We start from the raw sequence: 27,782 nt of genomic DNA, 5'->3' as shown, positions 1-27,782 counted from the left end.
GGCTTGAACAGAGTGTTTGGAGTGCAGAAACCCCCAATCTTCCAAAGTGTTTTAAATATCTCAACGACACCTTGTTTAGTTTTTATTCATAGACCATTGAAGGTGGTCGAAAAGGACAATCCAGCCGTAAAGAAACGAAGATTTTTATGAATGTTTTATGCTTCCTGCAAAAAAAAAAAAAAAAGTTTTCAAACCAGTACAGTAAAAGGAAACATCCTTGTACGCATAGAAGCTCAAGGCAAAACAATGGTGTAATTGCTTTTTATTTAGAAAAACCATTGCATTTGAGTACATTCGATACATTTGCAGATTTGTAGCATTGTAATGATTACGATAAATGCTTACGACCTTTTTTTGCAAACTGTCATTTGAAAGACAGCAGCGTTCGTTGACACTGAGGAAATGAGGTTTCAAGAAATTACAAGTTTGAGATTTTCCTCAGAATGTGCTTTCGTGGATTCCACAATAAATTGTACTGCTGACCTTACATCAGACAACTTTACATTTTGTTTCCTCTTGTTTGTAGGGTTAGATAAACATTCTGGATACACAGAGTTAAAAAGTGCAAACACAGAATACAAGGGAGGAATGTTTACAAACGCATGCAAATATTAACCATTCAGGTTAAAATGACTGAAATCCAAAGTTGGTATGCTTAATCGGCATGAGAAACATCATCAGTACAGAGAAGGGACCTTCAATCAGCCTGTACTAGGAAGCCGGTGAAGAGGGTAAACCACGCCCCTCTGATAGCATCACCGGCGTGCTGCTGAATCCACACCCGTTGTCCCGAGCTCAGGTGGGTGGTTACTTGAGCAGAACCTTGATCCTGGGGGTCAGTTCTTCCTTCTGCCCACAGCAGTTCCAGAAAATGCCCCTCTTTCACGATCCCTACGAAGATACTACCGCGATCGTTGGTCGCCATGATGGACAGAAATATGGCTGTAGACACCGGACACCGGGGCAGTGAAAATTCCCGTGTGTGCATTGTAGCCAGCTCCGATGTTGGTCACCACGAGGTCAAATCTCAATATTTGATTTTGTCCCATCGGAAGTCCTCTCCATGGGTCGTCGGCATTGAAGCGGACTGTAAAGGCCACTGTAAAGAAAAGGGAGACAATGGTCATGTCATGTTAACCGAGACAGAAAAGACTTTTCGAAAATGTTTTGTTTGCCTTGGACAAGTGGACTCATGTGAACAGATATCCCAACAGAAGTAGCTTTTAGGCATGTGATTGCTGTTTAAAAAGCTGGAAAACAATGAATAGTCAAGTTTTAGACTCGAAATGTTGCCAGTATCCATCATCCACCAAACTGTTTTCCCTTTTTTTAATACTCATTTACACCAAAATCAGCCGAGATAACGAGTGTATACCGTAGTCGCAGTTCCCTACGAAGCAAGACCTCGACTGCAACATGAGCGTGGACCTACAAATGCACACGAAATATTCGCTATGAGAAATGTTTATGCATACCTTGGGTAGATTTTGATGGTCGCTTCTTTTCAAGGGCGTAAACCTTTGCCTGCAGGATCTGAATCTGTTCCTCAACTGCTGCAAGTCTTGTTTTCCTCCCGACAAAAGGGTTTTGAATTGTGCACGTGACCAGTGCTGTAAAGCAGAAGGTAACTACTAGCAGCAGCAACTTCATCTTGAGTTTGCTAATGCTCCACTTTCTCTAGGGGAAAGAAACCTTGTGCGTCCAGTCTTCGAAGCGGGAAAATATCTAACTCTGTTCTGCGATTATAAATGAAAATTCTGAGGCGTAGAAATTCTGGAATGTAAATTAGTTTGATGTGAAGCCTGGGACTATTTGATGCGATGCGCGCCTCGAAAACGTAGTCCCGCGAAGTTTCTAGACGACCGCACAAAGTCTGGTTTTGTTTGTGACAGTCAACATGGCAACGAAAAAACACAACACCTTGAGCATCTGTGTGGAATAAATTTTCGACAAAAACAATATTTACAGTTCCATGGAAGTTTTCAACCAATACAAACATGTCTATTTGTAGCGGGTGGTTGGTACGTTAACTGACAAAAGGAAAGACGTCATCGAATGTCAGTCTTAAAGGAAACTGTCTTCACCCCGCCTTTAATCACATTTAAGAACATTAATTATGCATGTGACCTTGCTACTTAGCGAGGTCAGACATCTTGACGGTTTTCATGTCGGTTCACAGTATAGGCCATGCCAGTCCTTGTTTTCAAATAAACTAGCGAGAGAAGAAATAACACTAATAATACTAATATTACTACTAATAATAATAATGTCATTTGTATAGCGCATTTGTATAGCGTATGTTCACATACTTCTGGCACTTGAGACAAGAACGAGACAGGGGCACCATGTCAAGGTAAGTTATGAACGTGTCCACAGTCCACACGAACTCCCGCAATCATTCACAGCAAAACCAAATTAGTCTATTAACACCCGGGGTGGGTGACGTTCTTGGTCAGGGTCCGTCCGAGATGGAGAGCGTGCACGCCGTGCCTATAGCTGAGTGGCTGGGTGGGAGTTGGAGGGGTAGGGGGGATAATCCTGGTCATCACGTGACGTTAGCAGACAAGAAGATAGAGTAAGAAGGGAGCCACAAATAAATTATGGATATTTTCGTAACTCGAAGCCCGTTGAATTAACTGAGGTCTTATAAAATGACGTGTGCAATGACACTCACGCACAGATATCAAAAGCACACATGTGAACAAATATATATATACACACACACAGGTGCAAACTTAAAGATTCTAATCACTATAAACCAAATGTATGGCATGAAGCAATCATCTCTGATGTCTTTGTTATGTTTATTGCCACTGTCATCCTGGATATATGTCATCCCTCCCCCACAAAGGGCAGCAACGCTGACAACATCTATAATCCATCCATCAACCAACTCATCAGCCGGTCCTACCTATGTACCTAAGCCTGTCTGCAGGTTGAGATGAAGTGATGTGAAAGGAGACAAAGGCCGCGGCCACCTGAAGGCCAGGTATCTCGTTTCTCGTCCCCAGCTCTGGCGTGCGTCGCTGTCGTCGCCTATCGCTTACTGCAAAGACAATCCGAGCCAATCGTCGGACGGTGCCAGGAGAGACATTAAAGATTCATATCAAGTATGATTAAATTTGGCAGACGCCGCGCCGCGCGCAAGGCACGTGCTCCGTCCCCCTGTTGGTTGCCTGGTGCTGCCATCTATTATTAAGACAGCCTACTGGCCCAGAAAGCGAGTGGCTTTTTCTCTTCTTTTTTTTTCCATCAGTGGACAAAGATGTCTCTGCAGTGCAACAGAAAGAGAGTTTCACTCCGTTTCATTATCTGTTGAATCGATTGTTCAAAGTTTAATTTGCCGGCGAGATTTTCTCCTTTTTTTAGTGCAGCAAGGTAATTCGCGTAGGAAACTGCACGAACGACAGAGTCCACGGTCATTACTCCGTCAGCGACAGGATGACGTGGTAATTCGGTTTATTAATATGACGACAATAATCTGTACACAGCGTCATCATTGTGTCTACTACAGTACAAAGCAATAATTCTTAAGTAGTATGACGTAATTACCTGTCCAATATGACGTCATAATTCTGTTAGTGACAGAGGAATGAAATATGGATATGTTAATTGAATGTCACGTGATCATTCTGTTAGTGATACTACGACTTGTTAAGAACTCTGGGTGAGTTATTGTGACGTAGTATAAAGACTGTGTGTGATACTAGTGATACATATACATGTACATTAACTTCCTCCAGTACCTGCTGACCTGCTGACCTGCCGTACAGTCAAATTCCTCACGTCGTATCTGACCGTAAAGAACACGTCTTCAGCAGATCTGCTTGCACCTTACAGGCGGCCAGTCCATCAGCCCGCCACTTACTAATTACTGTGGCAGGAGCGGCAGGGTGCGTAACTCTTGAGACTGTGGCAGACAACTGCGAGAAAAAAATGACCCGAGAGTTGGCGATGGCTTATCATTAGCTACAGGAGGATTGTCACCCTCGCAGCCACGCGGGCGCAGTTTCTAATGACAACGCGGTGACCCATTAGTTTTCTACTCCAGTTGACAAGGGGGTGTTACACACGTGAAGAAGCGGGGTAGGAAAGAGAAGGACCATGGGAAGACGTATCCCAGTGTAGGAAGAGGAATCGGGACCAAGGAGAGGCCTATGTTGAAGGTTCGGGGGAGGGGCGCTCAAAGGTAAGTTCAAATAAGGGTATGTCAATATGCCACATCCTTGTAAATAAGGGAGAGATCTACATCTTTGTTATCAGCAAATTCTGAATATTGAAAATGCAGACCCAAAGCTTGAGAAGGAAGAATTGGTTTATGATCGTCAAGCGACATTAATAGGGTCACATCCTCGTATTATGATTTATGACATCAGAGGAAAGGAGGCAGAGAACAGACGAGAGGAGAGAGACGAGACGTTAACAGCGATGAATGTTGAAGCATGATGAGCATTGGGTTACAACTGCGTTAAATTTGTTCATAGTCAGTCGTCGTGATCCCCAAGGGCACAATTTTGTGGGTTAAATTTATTAATCTTCAATAGTTGTGTGATGACCAAGGCTGCATTATTTTTGTCAACTGTCGAGAGTTGCGATGAACTGAGTGTCAGCGTTGGGTCAAAGTTGTCAATGGTTGTGATGATGTTGATGTCATTGATGGCGATGGTTGAAGTGTGTGGATGTAGGTCGGTCTGACAGTGGTGGTGATCGGGTGTGTAGAACTGGTGGTGGGGCAGGTGAGGTAACAGCTACTCTAATGATGTCGTGTGTTCACAGGAGGGGTTGGATGACTTAAATTGATGGCCTGGTTGTTGAAGGTTTAATTACTGGAAACATTAATCATAGTGCTGACGGTGGCATGGACTGCTGGCGGCACTAGTCTTAGTGTTGATGGTGATGGTTGTATAAACTGATGGTATCACAATCGTAGAGTCGTGGTCACTAACTGCTGGTAGCACAATTCGTAGTGGGGATGGACTGCAGATAGCAACAGTCATGGTGTTGATAGTAGTAGTGACTGCACTTTACCACTAATCATAGTCTGACAGCTATTGGACTGCAGGTTGTCACTAATCATAGAGTCAACAAGTTAAGCGATGAAAAAATAAGAGACGAGACCCTACATTTCTTGACTGAAAGTAACGTACACACACTGAAATGTTTACACACATACTAAAGCACATAGCAATGGAGGGAAAAAGCTTGAAATAGAGATAAAGAGTGCAGGAAGGCATGAGAGTAAATAGAGGAGAGGAAACACGGAATGAATGAAGGTGACGAACAGGACAAACAAATACAAAATAAATGAGAGAGAAAAAAAACCATTCAGTGATATTGATAACATTTGTATTTTCAACTTATTGTCAGAACTTCTGTACATGTCTATGCTGACAAAATCCATCTCTCTCTCTCCACACACATCTATGTCTCACTCTGAAGCTTCCACTCATTGTCTCCGTGTCTCACTCTGTCCGGCTGTGTGTCCGTCACATTCCTATTCTCCGCCTCATTTGTACACACACGTGAACAAACCCACAAACCCATGCACACCGTCCACGTGGGTATCCGGACAGTTCTGGCGATGACGCCCACAACAAAGCTCAGGAGCAGTGTTACAAAACTATTTTCAGCTCTCCAGGGGCACTCAACTCACTGCAAGCTGATCCTCCGTCTTATTTTGGCGTCCACCCGAGCGAGACAAGAATTAATTAACACTGACATACAATTAGCAGCTTAAGAACAAACACTCACACTCACTTGTTCACTCCCACGCACGTGCGCGCTCACTCACACGCATACAAACACACGCACACACCTGCGCTATGTGTCAAAAGTCAAATTGGAAACACCTGGAACGGTGGTCAAGATGTAAGGAAATATTCCGGGCGCTCGTGTTCAAACTCCTGGCCGCACCGCATACCGTTCGTACGGACGACACACACACTGGCACGTGATCGGCGGTAAGTGGCGAAGGAGCATGCATCAGGCACCCTCCCACTGCCACCGCCGCACGAGGTCAGCCTGATCGGTGAGAAGGTCAGCCCGGCCTGCGACAACGAACACGACGACGAAGAAGATGAAGAAATAGCGGATGCGGAGGAGGAGCTGGGGATGAGGCAACAACCCCGAGGGTCGTGCTGCAAGCCGGGGGACATGGGAAGCAACGGTTTTTGCCCTCCATGCTGCCGCCAACGTCCAGGTACTTGATGGTCTCCGTCAATGGCCCAGATGTAGTTGTTGGCCAGCCGTAGGGTCTCGATCTTCGTCATCTTCGAGTCGTCAGGAAAGCTGGGCAGCACCTGTCGAAGGGTGTCGAGGGCCGAGTTGAGGTTGTGCATGCGGTTTCCGCTCCCGGTCGTTGGCCTTCAGCCGCCGGTTCCGCTTCAGCCTCATGACCAGCGCCGGACTACGGCAGCGAGTTCGCGACTTGCTGTACCGCCGCGCCTTGTGGCCGGCCTTCTGCTTGTGGCTGGCTCTCGTGGAGGCGCCACTGTCCAGGCTGGCGTCGTCGGCGGGGTCGATGGCGTTGGCAGTGTCGTGGCCGCAGTCAAGAAAGTTTGGGGGCGCGGCGCTGTCGCTGAGTCTCGACCCTTCGCTGTCCTCCATGGAGTGTCCTACAGGACTCGCAGGAGCGTGTGACTCACAACTGAGACTCCACAGAACAGGAACTTGTTGTCTACAACCAGAGACATGCACTTTGTCAGTGACGTTTGACAGCTGATGCACAGTCCCGAATGGCAGTCAAAACCTCCTTCTTTTTGTATTTTATTAAATATATGCAATCCGCGAAAGCAGACTTGAACAAGATCAGTCTTGTTTGTGTCTCTGGAACTCCTCGACTGAAATCACTGCATCGTCCATATCAGCAAAGAAAGTTTCTGGGAACTTTCAGCCGTCACTGGCACAAAATATACACCAACACTCAATGACAAAGCTGCCGCCTGCTGACCAGTCCAACCTGTCGTGGAAGCTGCTCCGTTCAGAGAGCCTGCCACACGTGTACGCGCATGCGTGCATCCACTTCCTCTGGCGTCCTGTAGCGACGCTTCACGTCACCGAGCGAGCGTCCAGTCACAAGAGCGACCAAACTCTTCTGCGCTGGCGAGATGATGATGATGATGATGCCAGAGCGGTACCAGCGCCTATTTATAGGCCATCGGGTGGTCCACCCACCCCGGGGGCCGGGCTACACACGAGGAGGGGCCGGGTCGATGGTTCGAGTCGTGTCACTTAATGAGCGGACGACCAATCAGCGAGCAGTGTTCAACCTGCCTCCTCGTGCGCTCTTTCATCGAGCGACGGCGGTCCTGTCTCTCCCCAGGCACTCATTGCCTCGCGATGGGACGGTGATTGATAACCGCCAACAAGTCAAAGCCGGGTGGAGCGAAGCGGGTTTAGGGGACAGGGAACAGTTCGCAGATTCAAAGAGTTCTGGAAAGTAATCGGTCTCTCCATGAAAGTCGCAGAAGTACCCGCTGCTCGGACGGGTGGAGAAGAGGAGTGGGGCGAGATGAGGGATGGATGGAGGGTTGGTAAGGGTGGGTGGGCGAATGGTGACAAAAAGTAAGCGTGTGGAACGGGTGCGTGGTGTGATAGGCTGGCATCGATCCACGGACGCCACTCTGTTGTTGTTAGCAGCTTGCTAGATGTATACAGCATGCATACTCCATGATTCATTTCTAGATTGTTCTGTACCACTGGTGACCTCACAAGGCGCCTGACAGCACTAGCGTGACCACAGGCATGGCCCCCACCTGCACTCGGTGGTGACGGAGGAGGAACCGGCGGTGTTTGGCCCGCTTCTCGTTTCTGGTAATTACAAAGGAACTGCTTGACAAAGTGACACTCCTGCACTGGCACTCAAACACCAGAATGACACTTTTCATCATCATCATCATCATCAGCAGCAGCAGCAGCAGCAGCAGCAGCAGCAGCGTCGTCGTCGTCGAACTTACTTAGCACTGCTCTCCAACCAAAGTCAGGATCACATCAATTTACAAAACCTGTTTCAATATTTACGAACTGAAAAGTATTTTATGCACCAACTGCCCCTGACAGATTCACAAATGAGGATGAGGTTCCAATGTAAATTGGCTCGTCAATAAGAGTTTCCATGGTAAGCACTAACGCCCTGCGTATAGCCTTTAGATTGTAAAAGCCATTGGTATAGACAGGGCAGTCAGCCACAGAGGCGGATTGTTAGAAGTCGTGGATATCGTGGAGGAAGGGCCTGAAGTCGTCGGATGAGACTGAACTTTAACCCAAGGATATATACAAACACCGACAGCTGCGTATATCACGAGTGGAATGTGCTAGAATATTGTGGGCGGTGGATATCTTGGAGACCACTCCCGGTGCCCGACGGAGTGTCCCCAGTGATAATGCCTTCCTTTACACCACAATGGACGCCCACAGAAATCGAACCACCGTTTTTGGAAACCTTGAAACTGCAAAATAAATGCATTCAAATAATTAAGAATGTCCATTGACATCCCCTGGTAAAATAACAGCAATGGAGACAAAGAGTGGGACACATGGCAACACAGCAAGAAATCCACGAATGCACCTGTCATGAAGATCGTTTCTAAATGTAATATGTATCGACAACTTTCACTTTCTAGATTCTTTAACCCAGTTTTTAATATCAAGACATTGGCAATACACACATTGGTTCTTAGTAAATACACCTTCCCACGCATGTTCTAAAAGTTACTGAAAACAAAAAGATCGCATTTAAACAACAGAGCTGCACAGGTTACAAGGGATCAACATTTTCTTATATAGAGGAGTGCTCGCCACAGACATAAATAAGTCAGCAAATTAAAGTTTTCGCTCACTCATCAACACATGTTTGAGTAACATTTAACTAAATATTTTTACTCCATTATATATTATGTATACATCATAAACACAATATGCAAATGATACACAGATGATGTAAGTAAAAAATACAATATTTTATATTGAAGGAATAAAGAAAGAAACAAACATTCACACAATGCACCCAGTCACTTCCACCAGCAACTATTTAATAAGTATGTGCACACTTCCCAGTAATGATCGAGCAACTGCGAGAGGAGCACTGATCTCAACCTTGGAGTAAAGCAAGACAGCAGTAAGCATGTACAACAAATATATGATCTAACTCCACCCCCTCCCTGTTCCAAACAAGGATTCAGGATCAACACAGACCAAATAAGATTATAATTAGGCTAATTATAAACAGAGCAGCGCGCCAGAGCTGGATTTGAACCAGGACCACAGATCTTCACGCACCTGACGTTTGCGCCACCATCCCGCTAGCTAGACTACAGGAGGTTCACAGTACTCCGGCACCACTGAGAGATGCTGCTTGGTCAAGGACCTGTCAGGACATGGTGGAAACCAAATTAGGATCGCCTCCACAACAGTCTTCTCTGAGAAAAAAAAAAGAAGAAATATGGACATGAGTGTTCACACTCAACAGGTCTGGACCCTTTTGGGACTTGATAACGTCTTTTAGAGAAAAAATCCACAGAAGGTAAAATCTCTAAAGGGATATATGCATCTAGAACTAGGTTAGTTGGCTGGCTGGCTGATTGGCTGACTGGCTGGTTGGTTGGCTGGTTGCTTGCTTGCTAGCTTGGTTGGTTGGTTGGTTGGTTGGTTTGAGCTTATGAGAAATTCTGATGTCAGTTCTAATATAAGCAGAAGAGTCACCTAATTTTTACAAATGCTAGATGCATTTTTTCTGTTTCATAAACGAACCTGTTGCTGTCTGAAACACAGAAAAGCTGACTGTCAATGAGCCAGCGACAGTCAGACCTCACAGCTCCTAAGATCGCAAAGAGGATCAAACGAACAGAGGAACCGGTCTCTTAAAGATGAAATCAGTAACAAAGCAGACATAGCTACGCTGAAGGTGTTTACAAATATCACCGAACAAAGCACAAGCTGTATTGTTTGTCGAGACAGATGACTAAACAAAGCAAGGGAAATGTGGGAGGATGATGAAGCTCCTTGTGATTGCTATATACTTAATAAATAATAATCATCATAATAGACATATACAATAATAACTATTTTTATATGTGAACAGACAATAACACATATTCATGTTCTCTTCTACCGATAGCACACTATTCATCTTGGACAACTTTGCCTCAGAACAGCAGCTTTCAAAATTGTCGGGTACATGCGGGAGCACTCATGGAATCGCCAGGATAAAGACAGCCTTTGAAGGATAATGTTTGCGTGATGACGACACTCGAGGTAAGCTCGCTCGCTCACAGGTGAGGACAAGGACAGGTGTGGGAACGACTTTGATGCCGTCATCCAGGTGTGGGTGGTGCTTGTGACAGGCTCCACCATAGAGCTGCTGGGGGCAACACAGGTAAGGGGAGAGCAACATGTCTACGTATGATGACGTCATTTAAGTAAATGAATGCTGTGCTGACGTCACAGAAGTGATGCTGATATCACATCGTTTCGAACAAATCTGATTCATTGACGTCACTGCGGTCAGAATACTTAAGCGTGAGTTGATGTCACTACGTCACTTCAGTCAGAACACATTAGCGTGCGATAACACGAGTGTTCACATTAATTTAAATGCTATGAACACTGTGTGCATAGATGCAAAGCTTCCTTTACTGCCCCGAGGCAGGTGTGTGTGTGTGTTAATAACCCTGTCCGGAGGACATCATGACCTGCTCACTGCTCAGCAACATCACCATCGAGATAAACATCCACCACCTCGCCTTCAAAGTAAGCGTCACTCGCCTCACACCGACTAGTTGAGCTAACAGGGAAAGTGCTTCAACTTCAGAACATCATTTTCTCAATATAGAGGGCAAAGATGTCGAGCCATGCACTAATCCCCAACGACCAGGCCTGTAAACAAGGGCAACATTCTAGAGAAATATGCTTAAACCCAAGACGAGAACTGAACCCAGGATGCATAATTTTCACAATGGTGTTATCAATCAACTGAATTTTACTCTTTTTTGCTTATTAAACTGTTTTGCAAATACCTTTCAAAATTGTTTTACTCTATGCTTTACTCTATTTAATCTGTGTGTGTGTGTGAGCAGAAAACTGAAAGTTCCTAATCTCCTGTGTGTACATAAAATAGAATAAAAATGTTCCTCTATCTCTATTGTATATTAATAGCAGAAAACCAAAGCTCCATCTCTTATTTGTACATAACCAGAGGAGTACAATTCTGACATCTGTAGTCAACATACCAGTCAAAGAACAAAGTAAGTTTCTATATAGAGTAGGTCTTGAGATGAACATGTACTTCTGTATTCAACATCTCTACTGCACACACATTATTAACTCAGATGTTTTCCTAGCTATGATGATGGAGTGAAGCGGGCATAAAGAGAGAAGGAGAGAAGCAACACTAACATACCCCTCTTCTACCTCCCCCATCTCCCACCCACACCCATGAGGAGGCCCACAGTGTTCTTGATTCTCTCCTCCACCAACTTACTTGACGTGAAAAGTGTTTGATGTTGCATTATAAGCCCCTTTCCTTCTTTCTTGCCAATCATCCATTATCCATGGTCGACTCACTGCGGTTTTGACTCGTAAAAGTTGCTTTTGAACACCAGGGCCAGAACCTCAATTCAGTTTTTCTAACAGGGAAGCAAGGCCCACAGATTTTCCTTGCTTCGTCCCTCAACCTCTTGCAGATCTCTCTGGAAACACAGCATCCAGTTTTTTTAGCTGGTTCCACTCTACTTTCCCTCAGGTGGGGTATTCATATGGTGTACTATGTAGTTCTGTATGCTGAAGGTTTTCCTTTAGCACCTCACAAAACTGGCTTTCAAAGCCAAGTCCAAATTACCAGGTAGAGCTCCTTGTCTTGAAAACCAACAGCCCTTGCCTTGTTTCCCTTACCTCTTTCTTCCTCTCCCGTCTAGTTTTCTTTTTTCTTGTGTAGTTTTTTCCTCAAGTTCCACCGAAGCACACTTAATTTTAATTACGTCGTGCAGACACATGGCCGACGCCTGTCACAACGGGCATATGGTGCCAATGAAAGTCAAACTCCAGCCCACTACACATGCAGGAGATATTGCTACTTTGTCAAAGAAACTTTATTCCAGACTCTGTCTGCAAACCCGGTAATCTCGTGTGGGGGGTGGGAGGAGGAGAGAAAAAAGATCAAGCACACCCGACAAGGCTTGGCAGGCAAGACTTAACGCAGATTTGCTAGACTTTTGCATCCCAGTTTCTTTGTCTGGGACCGTCACAAGGACTGGTAGGGGTGGGTGGCACAGGGGTGGAGGAGGAGGAGGAGCACGAGGTACCGGGGGATGGGTGGCAAAAGTGCAAACGAGGTTTTGTAACGGTGGAACCGAGGAGGGCAGATGGAGGCCTTGTATCTTCCAGAAAACAAACAGCTTAGAGCAGCAGGGAACACTTCAATATAACCTTTTAGCAAGCGGTGAGGCTCGGGGAGAAGGGGCCTGTGTGTGGGTTGGGGTGGGTTGCTGGGTGGGGAGGCTGAATGGAAGAAAAAAGTCAAAAAAGGGGTAGAGGGTAGACAGAAGGGGTAAAGGGTGGGGGGAGCTGTAGCGGGAAGCTGGCAAAGTTTAAGCAAAGAGACGCGATGTAGTGGTTGAGTTCGAGAGGCTGGTCCCGTTAAAGGGGTGGGATGGGTGGCTGGGTGGTTTGGGGGGCGGCGTGTGAGGCGCACGTGAGCACAGTGGGCTCAGCTAACTGTCTTGATTTTATCACAAGACACTTCCTACATGAATTGTAAATAACCTGGCCTGGCCGGCTGCCGCCAAGTCGGCCAAAATTATCGTCGTATAGTAATTTGCAGGAGGCACGCCACCCCAGAACAATGCGTCCCCAACGACTTCAGACAGGTGACGGCAGCCTGCACCGGTCCGACACGAAATCGATGATTAATGCATCCAAAGTACCAGCAATTAAGTATAGAATTTGATAGACATGAAAAGAGGGTGTTTATTAGTGTTGATGTAATGGAAAATACCAGGTGGAAGCAGTCTCCGCTCTCACTCTCTGTCTCACCCGACAACCCACCCACCCCACAGAGACACAGACACACACACTCACACTCACACACACGCACACACTCAGACACAAATACACAGACACACACGCACACACATGCACACACGCACACACGCACGCACACACACCCCCGTCTGCCTGTAGCAGCAGCCGCACGCTTGCCTCACCAAACCGCCGACCTCTCAAGATGGCAGGCACTCTTTCTTTCTCAGACACAAAGTCAACGCAAGTGTAAGGGAGTTTTAAATGTTATGAAAAACCTTTCATCGATGCCTCTTCAACTGCATTTGTCGCCAGAACACCAAGAAGACGACCACAAGAGGCAGAAAGCGGGCCCGACCGAAAAGGGGGCGTTGTCCCCTGCAAAGTTTCTCTCTACTGTTTGAAGTTGGCGCTGCTGCCGGCTGCCGCACACGCATGCGCAGGCCAGAGGCTGACAAAGGAACGGGGAAGGCTTCTCTCTCTCTCACAATCTCTCTTCTCCTTCCTCTGTGGCTGCAGTTTGCTGCTGCCTGCTGTTGTGGGTTGTGGGTGCGGGCGTCTCCGTGCGCCTGTTGCCCTTGCTCGCAGCACCGGTGCTTCCTGGGTAGTGCGGTTGTAGTAGGTTGTTGTTGTTGTTGTTGGTGGTGGTTTTTTTTTTTTTAAGCAATGAACGTGCTTGTCAATCGTGACAGTTAGCGACAAAATTTTTTATTTGTCTGTTTGTTTGTTTTCATCTTCTCTTTGAAAGTCAGGCACAAAACTTATCATCAGAAGTTCGCGCTGCAATAATTTCCCATCGCTCTTTCTCCTTCTCTCACTCTCCCCGTCTCTCTCTCACACACAAAGTGTGGCTGTTTATAAGTGTGTTTGTGTGTTGGGAGTGAGAGGCTAAATGCGATAGAGGAGCATTTATTAAATCCTGTTTCTCTTGATTCATTTTTTTCTGTGCTTTGTAGTTAATGGCGGATGTATTTTTTTTACCATAGTTTAACCCTTTAGCATTACTATTTCTTTCTCTCACTCTCTCGTTATTGTGAGGTGATTGATGTGGTGTAATCAGAAGGTGTCACGCACCTGACACAGCAACAAAAACGAAAATAAATTTTAAAAATGAATTTAAAATACAGCGACAGCCTTTTTAACTTTCCTTTCTGGTCGTCCGCCCTTGACATCTACTTACATTATTTTTTCTTTTTAATGTCTAAATTATCCAACCTGTGGTGCGTGTGTATGTGAGGGTGCGAGGGGTGGGGGCATGGGGATAGCCTTGAACCCTAGTCTCATTCAAAACTGCTGTATACAAAGGCAGTTGTACCCCATACCCGACTGACTGGCGACTATGCAAGTTGCGTGGGTCTGATTGTCTGATGTCACATTCAGTCTGTCTGTGGGTGTGTGGGTGTGTGGGTGTGTGGGTGTGCGTGTGTTCATTTTTTAACGATATGGCAGGCCCATGAATATGATGAATATGGCTGCTTATTGTGTTGCAATGTTTATTTCTTGTGAAAAGGTTGAATGTGACACACGTGTCAGGGAGACCTAGAGTGGCAAAGATTGAATTTATTAGGATTAAACTCCTTCCTGTCAGAAACGGTGTTTGTCGGGTACAATAGATACACCAACGATTGGTTTGCCCGCATGTATGACCTGACGCTACAGACAAAACTATTTTACTCGTTTTTGTAATATTTTTATATTTCTATTTTTCGCTCTGATAAAAGCACTGCAAACACACTGAGACGGGCTTAGTGTCTACACCTTCACACATCTGCCAGTGAGTTCTGTTCTGTGGGCGACAGTCCATGAAGGCAAGAGACAGCGACCGTTGGAGGGAGTTGGTATTAACTATTAACTGATGACCGTTTTGATAAAAAAAAAAAAATGCCACGGCAGCAAGAACGTTTTGCTGTTGTGCCTTTTGTTGGCGTGGGTCGACAAACACGACCTCTTGTTGACAGAACATTCTTCAGTCGGCATGAAGCGTCCTTGCGACCTTCCAGTCAAGTGTTCTTTTAACCGCTGAAAGGTTTTGTGTGGTCAGATCGAAGTGTCACAGGGGTGGGTGGGTGGCAGGGCTGTCAGGGTACATTGTAGTGGTGAGCTGATGTACTAGGAATACACTTATAGGACTGTCAAGACATGAGAGGTTTACAGCTGTCAATTTAAGCTAATAAAGGTTTTGGGAAGTTTCGATGGTAATAAATGTTGCTCTTAATTTTCAATTATAAACTCTAACGATATTATTTTGTCCTCTACTGCTACAGACTTTTGTGGTGAAGCCTGTGGTGGTGATCTCCAATCCTCCTACTACTACTACTACAGATATATTACTTCCATCGATGGCTGATTCTGACTGACGTTAGAAGTGATCGATTTAAAGAGTCATAGTTCATGAGTCGAGGTCATAGTTCATGAGTCGTTGAAAGCAAGAAAACGTTAAAGGTCTGACTCGTCACCCCGAGTCGTTTGTGGGAGAAAAGTTTGATGACCCATGTTGCAACCTTTCCAGCATGAGTTTAGTTAAGAAGGAACGCGTCTTTGTCTGAAGTGAAAAACCGAGGATAACCCCAAATCATATCGGGGTGGATTGAATGAAACGCTTGCCCACTTTCATTGAGAGGAAAATCCAGAGATTTTGAGTTGAGAGACTCGACAAGGCATTTAGTGATGGGTGAAACTAATGTCGCTGGGTGAATGGCACAGCGGCCAGAAATCAGATATGTTCTTGCTCATGGGAGCATGCAAAGGGGCCAGCCTTCACGCCTCCAATATCCTGCTACTCCTCACACCCCGGGTACAGTGGAGCTGAGTTAAGTAGTGTAGCCACGCCGGAAACAAAGAACGAACGGAAACAAAGCAATAGAGCGCGCGCGCACTCACACACGCACACATATTATAGATATATACACACACATACACGTGAGCACTCAGACTTCAGGCGTAGGTACCCGTACACGGATAGGAACGAGTAAACTGTAAGCGTTATGATGAGAGAGAAGAGAGATAAGGGGAGAGAACTCATCCTGCAAGCCTTTAACGGTTCATCAGCAATCACACTTTTAGTGTGTTTGTTATAAGAATGTGTTCGTTTTTATTTATGCAAGCAATAGTGTGTGCTCCTATTCAAAGTGTGAACTATAGAGAGAGAGAGAAAAGGAGCGAGAGAGAGCGCTGACGAGGGCTGAGGTGTTGTTGCAGACGACTGATTTCTGGCAGCAGCCCCAAGCCCCAACTTTATGTCCTGCCGCAGCACGAGCCAGCAAGCATGTCCCATTTGTATGACTGCAAATCATTTTCTGTGGAAAACGTTTTGTTCACGTCGCCTTCAATGCACTCGTCTCACGATCGGCCCGCATCTCACCCAAGGGAGAGCACTCCGACAAAAATCCACGCGGACAGATGAAAAACGCACGAATGAACGAGAACAGTGAAAGGGGGGTAACTTTTTAGGCAGGAGAGAAAAACCCTCATGCCAAGGTCTCCAACGAGCGGTTTGGGGCTGGGACACGACCTCAACTGCCGTCCATGAACACCCAGAGGCCGTGAATAAACCCTCGCGTTTGCTGTCCCTCAACACAAGTTTACGCCCCGCCAGCTTGGTGCCTCGAACTTTCCTTTGTCAACCTGATTTCTTAGGCAACACATAATCGCGGCATGTAATAATAAAACTTTTTCAAGCGACAAGTTCGAAACCGCATGATACTGACACAAAACTTCTTGTTTATTTTTGATTTTTTTTTTTCGCTCGCTTCTTTTTAAGGGTAAACCGAAAGTAGAGAATGATATCTGACTTGAAATGACTTAAGATGTCGTATGACAAGTGATGTATGATAACATTGAAAAAAGAAACCTTGGACGACACAAAACCCACATCGCTTACATTCAGGGTGTGGCCATGGTAAGACGAGAACGGGGTGCACGAGACGTCAAGTGCCGTTAACCTGTGACATCTCGAGGTGCAGCGGCTCGTGACTACAATGCGCGACTGTGCCTTGGGGGGAGCTTCTGCCGCCATAACAGCAGATCAAATAATGGAGTTTTGCGCTGCATCAGCAGATTAGGTGGTGAGAGTAGAGTGCCCCTGTTAGAAAGCACCCGAGCTATCCGCAGGCACATTAAAGCCCCCGTCAGTGCGACTCCTCGGGACGTACCCGTGAGAGAGAACGTCAACCCGCGCTAATGGTCTGCCTCTTAATGCTCTACTTTAGCAAAGTTTTGTTGGGAAATGGGTTGGGAGGGGGAGTAGGAGGTGGGGGTGGTAGGAGGGGTGGGGAAGAAGGAGGGTAAGCAATCTGTTCAATTTTTGGCGTTGGGCGGTGGGTGGGGTGAAGCACCTGTGGGGTGAAGCACCTGTGTGTGACAGGTGTTACCTAATGAAAGTAGGGACAGACCTGAAGATTGTGTTACACAAAATCATGTTATCTCTCAGTATGCAAATCATGACATGTCACGGTCTAACCAACATACAATACGATGTTATTTATCCACGAGGGCAACTCAAGATGCCACTTTTTTCCCTTTTATTAAGATGGAGCAAAGCTAGTTTGTTTGTTTGGGTTTTTTTCTTTTCTTTGCATTCGTGAAGCGAACTGCCAATGCTGTTTTGGATAGATTGAAGTCTGGGTTTGGATAGATACCTGTAGCTCCATTGACAGTGTCGACATGTCGGTCTATAGCTAAACATTGTGACATGATGACACACAGACACGGGTGAGCGAGTGAGCGACAGGGTGAGGCGTGGTGCTTAGGGAGCTTGACAAAGAGACCTGCCTTTAACCACAGTGATATATCAATCTGACAGAATGAGCACCCGTAACAACAGTGTGAGGCACCCTGGGTATAGCAGCGGTTTACACTGCAGGTTGTTCATAAGGAGTTGTTGTTTATGAAAGTGTACAAAGATACGGGAGCTGCACATTCCGAACTGTGGCTGACTTCAACTCGACCTGGCATATAGTTCTAAAGGAACCCAGAGAGTTGTTGGTTTAGATTCATAAAGTACGAAAGTTTGGATCGAACCCACGTGGGTACGCAACAGCCAAGAGAAGAATGACAGAAGAAAGAAGACACGTCCCGCCCCCTGCCGTCAACAGGTGTCAGTGCACCGCTGTCCTACGAAAGAAAAGGCAAGAATGCAAAATGAACAAAGGCCGCGTGCTTCATCCTGGTGTAATCCTGTAAATGATTGAGTTTGTGGCATTATTTTGGTGATGTCGGCTGTGGGGTACCCTCTGTGGAGTGTGAAGTCTAGAGAGACTGGTGGTGGTGGTGGTGATGGAGGGGTCACATCACGGTAATTAAGCACAAGTCTCGTTAACTTCACACCCTGCGCCCTGTAGCTAACGACAGGTTCTGCTGAGGACAGACAGCACACGGGTGGCGCGATTCTCTCCTGTCACCAAGGTCTGTACCCGCAACCCTGTGAGGTGGACCAGACATCCGAGAGGACACCGCGACGGAAGGTTGTGCCGCTGTTTAGCACACAGATCAGCTACAGTACCCGCTTTGTAAGCGCGCACCCACACACCAGCCCTACACTACCCGCTTTGTTAGCCCCCTTGTCTACACCCTCCCCTCTCTTCCCCCACCTCACCCACCAGAAAAAAGAAAAAAGAAGAGTGTGTCTTGTGGGTTTTATATTTGCTACACGACCCGTGCCTGCATTTCTTCTTTTTTTAATAGTCACCGCGCTAAGGTTTAGCCAAAGCAGGTTGAGTACCCGGGATGGTATGTAGTCACAGCTGCTTCACTCTTGTTTTCTTTATGAACGTGGTTCCGGAGGAAAATCGGAGGTATGGGTGTTTCTGTAAACACGAGGCTAACGTGGAGCTGACTTTTGAAATGGAAATTCACACAGAAGATCCCGCTGTTATGAATTAACCATTGTCTCTCACTGTAAACTTTATTACATGTTAGGGAAATGAGTGTTTAGCACCGTTGTCAGAGAGAAAGAAGGACGGAGGGAGAGAGAGAGAGAGAGACTAGCATGTTTATGTGTCATGCTTCTTACATTCTTCCCTTCAGATAAAACATTGATGCATGCAAAAGTCAAACTGTAACATGGTATCATTCTAAATAATAATAATAATAATAATAATAATAATAATCATCATCATCATCATCATCGTCGTCGTCGTCGTCGTGCTTTTGTGTCGTCTGATCTCTTTGTCGCTGTTTGTTTGTAATCAGTCATCCGTTTCTCTACGATTTCCAAGAACTCGCGTTTGTTGAGATTTATTGAGTGAAGGAAACGTGGCTGGTTCAAATGAATGACCAGAGATAATAGTCGGAATCCGAGATACAAACGTATGAAAATGATTAAAGAAGGGGGATAACTCCCGTTGTCTCAACTTTCGGATTTAGAGTCGTCCGACTTTGTCAGTCTCAGATTCTCCCGGTGTCTGATGTAGGTCGTAAAAAGTTCTGCACTTTGAAGTCGTATCCGAGGTTGGATACGCAAAGACAAACTGGAATTATCAAATTGCTTGAAAAGCAGATACCATCAACATCCACGAGCAGAGGGCTTACACTGCGCTCCATGCTGAAATCAAGAAGACAACACCTGCAGCAGCCATTGTGACAGTCACAGGATTTGTTTCGTCACCTGTGTTTTTGTTTGAAGTCCCGTCGTTCACTGAGATCAGTTCGAGGCCGATGCAAGGACAATAAATCATCCCAGCCATGTTGGGATGATGATTATGATGAGAAAATTTGATTCTCGACCGGGACCTCTGTGTGGATTTCTCTCCGTTGGCGGGTGTTTTTTTTTTTTTTTTTTTTTGAGCACTCCGTTTTCTTCTTACTGAAATAGGATCTTTATTTCGAAGTTTGGTGATGTTTTGTGACCAGAAATACAATACCACAACGTAGCTCTTGTTTCGATCAATTAGCCGAGGATAGCCGAGTGGTTAGAGAACTGGCGTCCGAACTTGAGGCGCGCTGGTTCGATTCCGGATTAGCGCAGCAACTACCCCCAGTCGACCCGGCTGGTACCCGACTCCATGGAGGGTTGAGGAAGGTAAGGCAGCGAGTAAGAGGAGATGGGCACCGCCCTAAGTTACTGCTGGCCTCGAGAAAAGTGAGATCTCTATCACATCCACCCCACCCACCCCTCAGCGACATCGAAAGGTTAGGGGATGACTTTTACCTTTTACTTTAATTATCCTCTGGTAACAATGACTTTGCTTATGTAATTTGGCTGAAAATCGCACAAACTCCTGATGTTAGCAGAACTTACTGAGGACTGTATGGCCGATTGGATGGCAGGACGCAAGAAGTCACAGGAATAGTTGACCATTGGAAGAAAACGTGAAACTGTTTCGCGACAGATGTCGATGGTCAGTACTCGTTGAATAGTTACCATGGGCACCACTCGTGGGATTATAGAACAAAATTCATCATACTAGACAGGCATCAGTGGTTGTACAACTTCATCGATAGGAAAAAATATATACATATATAGATCACTCTTCACACCGCTTTAGCCGGGACAGTCCCACTTTTGACCTCGTGTCCCGCCTGCTCATCGGGCGGGACGCCCTATGTCCCGCTTTCTGGCTTTCTGGCAAGTACATCAAATGTCCCGGTTCTCTTTAAAAATCACTTTTTTCTGCGTTTTTGGACGGTGACGACACCATCATCGGCACGTGTCCCGCTTTCGCCCCAGAAACGTCTGGTCACCTTAGATACACCCACCTACGCACACAGACACACCCCGAGGACTCAGGCTGACCCTGTACAACATGCACGAAACATCGATAAACCAGTGACATCTGCTTCCAGACATCGTTCGTGTCGTCTGTATACCTGCTTATCGCACCCTCGGAATGCGGCGATAAACCGGCACCAGGCAACGAGTCGACGACACAAGACTGACAAACTAACGGCGAACCTCACACCTGCCCTCGGGCGGACCTCCATTCGCTCGTCTCGATAAAGGCGGCATCACTCTCCTCTCCTCCAGCCCCACCGTCGGTCTGACAGAACCTGGATGTGGAGGTACACATGCGGTGGAGGATGTCACGAGATGTGATTCTGTATTTTTCCCAACGGTCTTCGTTCCTATCTGGTCGGCGGATGCGAGGGACGCTGCTGCGGTGTGTGGCAGACGCCGCGACCTGCCGCGCGACGGTCGCCTGGCAAACGCGCGGAAAAACAAACGGCACGCGCGTGCCACGATTGGGCTGGCGTCACCAGCGCGACACCGATCGTAACTCTTTCCCCTCCACAAAACCGACATCGATCACTGGGCGACAGTAGGATCAGCTGCCCCACACACCCCTTCAGTTCGATTATTTGTGTCCGGGTGCAGCGGCCTGCCACCCGTGTTGTGTTTTTGCCAGCCCTTTCCTAACATGGAAGCGTGACCCATGACCTCTATGAAGGGCTTTCGGAGACACTCCAAGCGCGGGTGGATAAACAGTAGGTCGGGTGGCGGACGCCCGAGGAGAAGCGGGGTGTGGGTGGATAGCGATGTAGTGTTCTGAACAAACACCTACCACAGCTCCTCCCGCCTTCCGCCTGTCGTGGAGACAAAAGCGGCGTGAGCAGGGTGCAGGGTACTTGTGGTCTGTCCTCTTCAGGGGATGTCCAGTGCAGCTGACCCTGAGGGCGAGGCGTGGACTCGACTGTATGAAGCTGGGTGGCTGGGTGTTACGGGTGAGAGATGGGCGACACGTTGTTCTAGCACATCATATAGTGTAAGACACATTGTTTACATATTTTAATCCACGTAAATAAACAAATCTTCAGAGGAGATGTTTTTAATTTGTAGTATTAAGCCGTTGGTGTGGTAACGGTCTTAGGTTATTTACTGGCATAATTCCTTAGATAGGTGCGGCTGTCTGTATAGCTTATTTAGCATACACAAATGTGTCTTTGTGCAGGTGAGAGAAGGGAGGGAAGCGTTAGATGGAGATGAGAAGGTTTTATATATATGTATCAAGATCTATCCACAAAGTAGTTATGGTATGATACAAACCCAATGAAAAAAAAATACTGTTAACACAGCTCTATGGCCATCAATTCACACTTTTAAGTGTCTTTTCCAGCAAATGTTAATGTTTGGTTTTCAAAATGCAGTGTCAAATGGACCCTGACAACGGCCGTAGTTAATTAGCCATGAGTGAAGGCCGGGGAGAATAAATCAGACGCCTGGAGGCATAAAGCCAAGACACTCCAGGATCTTCCGCCCTCGCAGATGCTTCGTGTTGGCGACACGACTCCACGTGGGAGTCTGATGTAGGCAGCAGCACCCGGCCATCCCGAGCGTCCCGTGCACCCGTTGTCGAGGTAGGCTACCCCAAAGTGATTGTGCTGTTGTCGGGGGGTAATGGCGCGCAACAATGACGCGAGTTATCTTTCCCTCCCAACTGCAAACCGGGAAGGTTAAAGGTCGCGGTCGGCGCAGAGGAGAGAAATCGCAGTGCACGTGCGGTGAGTAACTGGTTCGTCACCAAAAATTACAGGTAATCTTATAGTAAGGTTCACTGAGTCAAGAATTCAGCGTCAGAGTTGGAGCTGATATGGACATGAACGCTACTTTACATTATTTAAGTTGAGCGTGGTATTCCTCATCTTAACATTATTCTTCCAGCACTATCTCACCACAAACCCCGGTCACGTGATCAGTCCAGGTGGCTTTCTTGAAAACAAGTCAGTTGGAAGCTAGTTATGATGTGAAGAATGTATCTGTGTTCGATATCCCCTTTACTCATTCGTAGATTCAGAATATCGTTCTGTCACTCTCTATCTCTCTCACACACACACATGCAGATGCACTGCCTGACAGGCCTGCAAGACCAGAATGTAAAGAGCTGGATTCCCATCTGGCCCTGGACGACCATTACCTCCTCTAAGCACTCTATCCTACGAGGTGGCTTCGCAGTTCAAGCGATGTGATGAGAGAAAAGCCTCCCAAAAAGAAAATTTAAATTTAATAGCCAGATCCCCCTCCTCTCCTGCTCCTCCCGTTATCCACCCTTCCTCCTCGTGTGCTGTGGACTAAAGTGGTTTCGGGACCCCTAGACAAATCTTGGCCCCGGCTCTTGGCGACCGGCAGGTCCAAGACAAAAGCTTTAACCACAAAAAAGGAACAATTAGCGGTGGGGACCAGCATTGGCAGCGCTCACTGTGGGCTTCTCCTAACGACAGGCCTTTGTCCCTCACCTCTTCACCACCCGCCGCCGGTACCCGATGGCTTCAAGCTTGGTTAGCGCGCACAGGGCCGTGGCTTACCTCAAAGGGATTCGCTGTGTGGTTCCGGTCTTGGGTTCAAAAGGGGGGCGACATAGTCTCTGTAAAACCTATCAACGGCGTCACAAGGAACACCTTTCCGTCAACACTTTTAGCAGACGACACACGAAGAAAAAAAAAAAAGAAAAAATGGTTTTGGACACGAATCCAAGCAGTTATTGCTGAGGTAAGGGAACGGTTTATTCATTTACAAAGTGGTGGTGAGCTGCAGTCCAATAGCATGTCTACAGAACTCTCTGCAGCAGCAGCAGCAGCAGCAGCAGCAGCAGCAGCAGCAGCAGCACTCTCACCATCTCTCTCTCTCTGTGGGATATGACAGTGTTGCTAGTCTGTGTTGTGCTCTAGTTAGGTTAACACGAAAGTAGTTAACAAATATTGAAAGGAGTAAAAAAAAAAAAAAATAAGAGGAAGAAATCAAATTATAGTAGAACAAAGCTACTGACAGTAGTTAGAAATTGTAATAATCACAGTAACAGTGACGCTGACCGTCTCCACGGAAACAGGCAATCTTCTCCCTCCTCACATCGTTGATGTTGATGCCAGGAACAACGAGAGATAAGAAGCACGACCTCTAATTACTTTTGAGGTCCAGTGTCCGGCCACTCAGCGCTGCCATTGGTCACTCTTCCCCTCACCCCTCACCCCTCACCTTCCCCCGCCCAACCCACTAACCACGCGCCCTCGTTACCTGCACGGTCCAGGGTGCGCGCGCTTTTGTTACACGTGCATTGTGATCTTGCGGTTTTGGGTGAGTGGGTGTGTGAGGAAAGGAATGGCGGTTGTTGGGGTACGTCTCTATCCTCCCATCCCACCACCACCCCCACCCTACGGGAGGGCACGCGCCGGTTACGTCCAGTCTTACAAAGGAAGGGAGAGCACCGGGAACAGCAGGAGGCTCGGAGAGGGGGCCTGGCAAGAGCGGGATAATAGAGATGCGTGGAGAAAGGGAGAGAAGCAGCAACAAAGGAGGAAAGGGGGTGTAACTCCACTGGCGACTGAGTGGCCATGACACGCACGAGCGAAGCCATCCCTTGACCTCAGTCCTCGCTTGAATGCAGGAATTTAGTAACAAACGGTCATTTCTCTTCCCTCCATTCACCTCACGAACTGAAGCAGTAATGAGGCTTGAGCACCGGACTGCAGCCTGGAGTTATCTCTCTTTACTCAAATAAACATTCCCTGAAGTATATATGGTTTTTGGTTTTTTTTTATATTAAGAACTAGATGTGGAAAAACTTAACTTTTACTTATTCTAGTTTATTCAAAGATTTTTAATCTGTTTGTGTGCGCGTGCGCGAGAGAGAGAGAAGAGGAGAGTAGTTGACAAGGAAGTGAACTCTGCTCTGCGGGTCGTCATCCTAGGGTTGTAGTGGCCCAGGGGTCATGCCCTGGTGTCGGTGCGGCCCAGGCGGCCCGGTGTAACCCTGATTACAGAGAAGCGCGGGAGGAGGCGATGGGAGGGTTAACACCCGACTACAGGGTTTCATTGTGCATCCATTTCATTAATTTGCTTTAAAGGAGTACTTTTAAATGGAAGGAAGGAGCAACAGCATTTCCATGGAAATCATCGATGAACGGTTCGTGGTGGGTCAGAGTTGACAGAGCGGGAGATGTAGTCCCTGTGTTTCAGACTAAGCTCGGTGTAAATAGAAGGACAGAGAAAAAGAATCTAGACAAACAAATTCACCTGAACTGACCTCATTCATGAGAGGTTCCTGTCAGGTGATGATTTAAATGTCATATTCGAGTTCTGCCTAAGAACAGCAGATAGATAGATAAGGTCAAAGGGCGCTGTGTCAGTGTGACCTGTCAGCACCTTGACCGCCGGCCAGCTTGCCGTCCTCCCGCCCACCACCAGCACAGAGGGCGCTGACTGTTTTTCATCTTTTGTTCGGCACGTGGGACTTCTCCCCGCTTCCATCCAATTCCCTTTCTTCCTCTTTTTTTTTTTCTTTCTTCGCTCGCAATTTTTTTTTCCGGCTGTCTTCTCTGTCCAGCGCCACCCCTTCCTCCCCACTCTTTCCGAAGAAAGCCGGGTAGGCCAGACACGGGTGTTGCATTGATTGATACCTGGGTATGGCTGTACCCCTTAACTTCTGATTTTTTACCAACCCAACCTTTCATCGTGCACAGAGTGAAGACTAATGGACTGATTTCTCCAGGCAACAGAAAATGTAGTTTGCTAACTGATGTCAGGGTTGTGTGCCTATTTTTAGTAAATAAATTTGAAAAAAATACACATGAAATTTATCTTTCTTGATAGCTAAATATTGCTTTACTACAATTTCCAAGTTTTTCCAATTTTACTACAATTTCCAAGTTTTTTTTTTACTGTGTTTCATTTCTATATCAAATTGAACACATTTTCATCTTATTTTCCTTTATGTCTTAAAGTATGTACTTGCTTTGTAATGATTTTATTGTGAATTTAATACAGTTAGTAAAAACATTCACTGCAGTAAATTTGATAGATTAAGATATGGAAAAGAGAGCTGAACGATGCTGAAATGTAAGGAAAAAAGAAAGCACGTAAGCAAGCACAATGGATAGAAAGAAAGAATGAAAAGGTCAGACACTTCCTTGACCCTCATACCTAACGGAGAAATCAATCTTCGGATGACAGCGTAGACAGGACGGACCACTCCCAAGACACACCAGCAAGTGAACACAAACCAAAGATGATCTTAATCTGAAAACTCCACTAAGATGGGATCCTCTTCTCATCGCAAACAGATCATTAGTGTTTACTCCCCCATAAAAGAAGTTCTGTCCCTGGACGGAAGAGAGGAGAAAGAAAAGGACTGGCAGTCACCGTGACATTCGACCCTTCCTCCCTCCTCCACCAACCCCACCTTCCCCTGGCCACCCTCGGAACAGTCTGACCAACTGTTCGAGTCTCAATAAAATGACAAAGAAGCAGGTGAGACTGAGATCAGCAGCTGACTGGTCACTTGCAATAAACCATGTGATCACCCACCAACGCCGACAGAAAAGATTAAAGGAAGGCGGCAGAGGTTTGGTATACTTACTCCAAGGGTATATGGTTGCTGCTGCTGCAGTACATCAAAGTTCATCTTACAGAGGAAGCAGGTAGAGAAATGCTGCCGCCATGTCGCGGCTGATGTTACAGAGGCTGAGTGACTGAAAAGTTGATGTCTTCCTGCTGAACTATATCACATGTGCAGGCAGGTGAGACATTAAAAAACTGTTCTCCTCCGGTCGGGTGGCCAATACTGCCAACAGATAAAGGGAGGTAAATCTCCGGCACGATTCGGAGGATTAGAAAGCGTAGAAAGCAGTCTGACACACTGGCGCTTGGTCTCGCTCTCGTCGCTAGATGACTAAAGATACCCAACGTCGACCGTCGATAATGTGTGTTTTACAACCCGAAGATTACAGACACCAACTGGGGTAATCCGACAAAGTCGCACAGTATGGTCGCTGCTTGAACACCCGATGTGACTTTTCACCTCCTGGGGTGGGCTGCGTGGACGTTGGGTATCGGTTGCCCAAACATACCCGTTCATAGATGTCATCAGGACTGCTGGCGACTTTGTGAATGGATGAGGAAATGAAACTTTTATGCAGTCGCTTACTAAGTCTTACCTACGGATTTGACATGCAGAAAGGAAAATACTGCAATGACATGGTCTCGCTTAACTCAAATAGTAAAAAGATGGTTATGGAATCATTCAAAGGGAGTTAAGACGTTCGGAAAGTAAGGGAGGCGAATAAAACAACAACAAAAAAACAAACAAAACAAAACAAAACAAAACAAAACAAAAAAAAAAAATGGGGGAGGGGGATGAAAAAGAGGGTAACTGAAGTAAAACCTTAAATCCCTTCTAATCGCCTATTTCTGGCTGTCCTGTCTGTCCATCTCAGTTTTTCTTCTGTACTTATGCCACCTTCCTCCGCCTTTATCCACCTACCCTTTGTGTGTGTCGGTGCGCGCATGCGTAAGTACGTGCACACGATGTCTAAATAGTTAAGTTAGAAAGTAAATGTTTCCTATTACCCGCAAGTAAATTATTTCTTCCCCTACCCAAACGTTTGAATACAATTGTTTATTTCCACACAAACACTTTATATGACAGAATCCTATTTGAAGACGTGGAGGACCATGGACTGCAAGGGTTACCTCTGCCACTCATCCATCATCGATCATCAACAATGTTGTTTCTATGTCAACCTGACTTCTTTGGCCACGAGAATGACGGCTTTGTAGTCTGGAGGATGCGGTGGCTCCCTCACTCACGCTGTCAGGGGAGAGAAGCAGGCACCTCGAATTTTCAGAGTTTTCCGTAATCTTAACGAGAAGGACGACAAGGTACATGCAGCATGTGAAGACGATCCTAGCACCGAGCGAGGGCTTCTGCCACCAGCAGACATCACCCAACACTTCTGTGGACATCTTCTTTAAGGAAGCCGAAGGTGAAAGAAATGACAAACTTCATTCGCATGATCAGGAATAATAATGTACTTAAAGAATATGAAATTTAAGGGCAATTTATGTA

The 27,782-nt window shown here is 46.4% G+C and overlaps 2 protein-coding genes across 2 annotated transcripts; both read right to left on the bottom strand.

Moving 5' to 3' along the window:
- Positions 1–245: 245 nt before the first annotated feature.
- Positions 246–1,735, bottom strand: LOC112574083. Its single transcript, XM_025254937.1, has 2 exons — positions 1,476–1,735; positions 246–1,099 (listed from the first exon to the last, which is right to left on the bottom strand). Exons 1-2 carry the CDS (start codon positions 1,648–1,650, stop codon positions 903–905), a joined length of 372 nt encoding a protein of 123 aa, XP_025110722.1. The 5' UTR covers positions 1,651–1,735; the 3' UTR covers positions 246–902.
- Positions 1,736–5,370: 3,635 nt separating this feature from the next.
- On the bottom strand, positions 5,371–7,125 carry LOC112567991 (neurogenin-1-like). Its single transcript, XM_025244968.1, is given in 2 exon segments — positions 5,371–6,344; positions 6,346–7,125. Coding segments are annotated over 2 exon segments (744 nt in total). The 5' UTR covers positions 6,607–7,125; the 3' UTR covers positions 5,371–5,861.
- Between the last annotated feature and the right edge of the window lie 20,657 nt (positions 7,126–27,782).

The sequence above is a fragment of the Pomacea canaliculata genome, linkage group LG1 (genome assembly GCF_003073045.1).
Source record: "Pomacea canaliculata isolate SZHN2017 linkage group LG1, ASM307304v1, whole genome shotgun sequence".
NCBI classification, from domain to species: Eukaryota; Metazoa; Mollusca; class Gastropoda; order Architaenioglossa; family Ampullariidae; genus Pomacea; species Pomacea canaliculata.
This window is presented reverse-complemented; position numbering and strand designations above follow the sequence as displayed.

What these genes read in the sequence shown, in the direction of transcription:
- LOC112574083 (XM_025254937.1), bottom strand. Translation starts at nt 1,650, where the DNA reads ATGAAGTTGCTGCTGCTAGTAGTTACCTTCTGCTTTACAGCACTGGTC. An exon ending in ACCATCAAAATCTACCCAAG is followed by an intron (nt 1,100 to 1,475) that starts GTATGCATAAAC and finishes TTTTCTTTACAG; the next exon opens with TGGCCTTTACAGTCCGCTTC.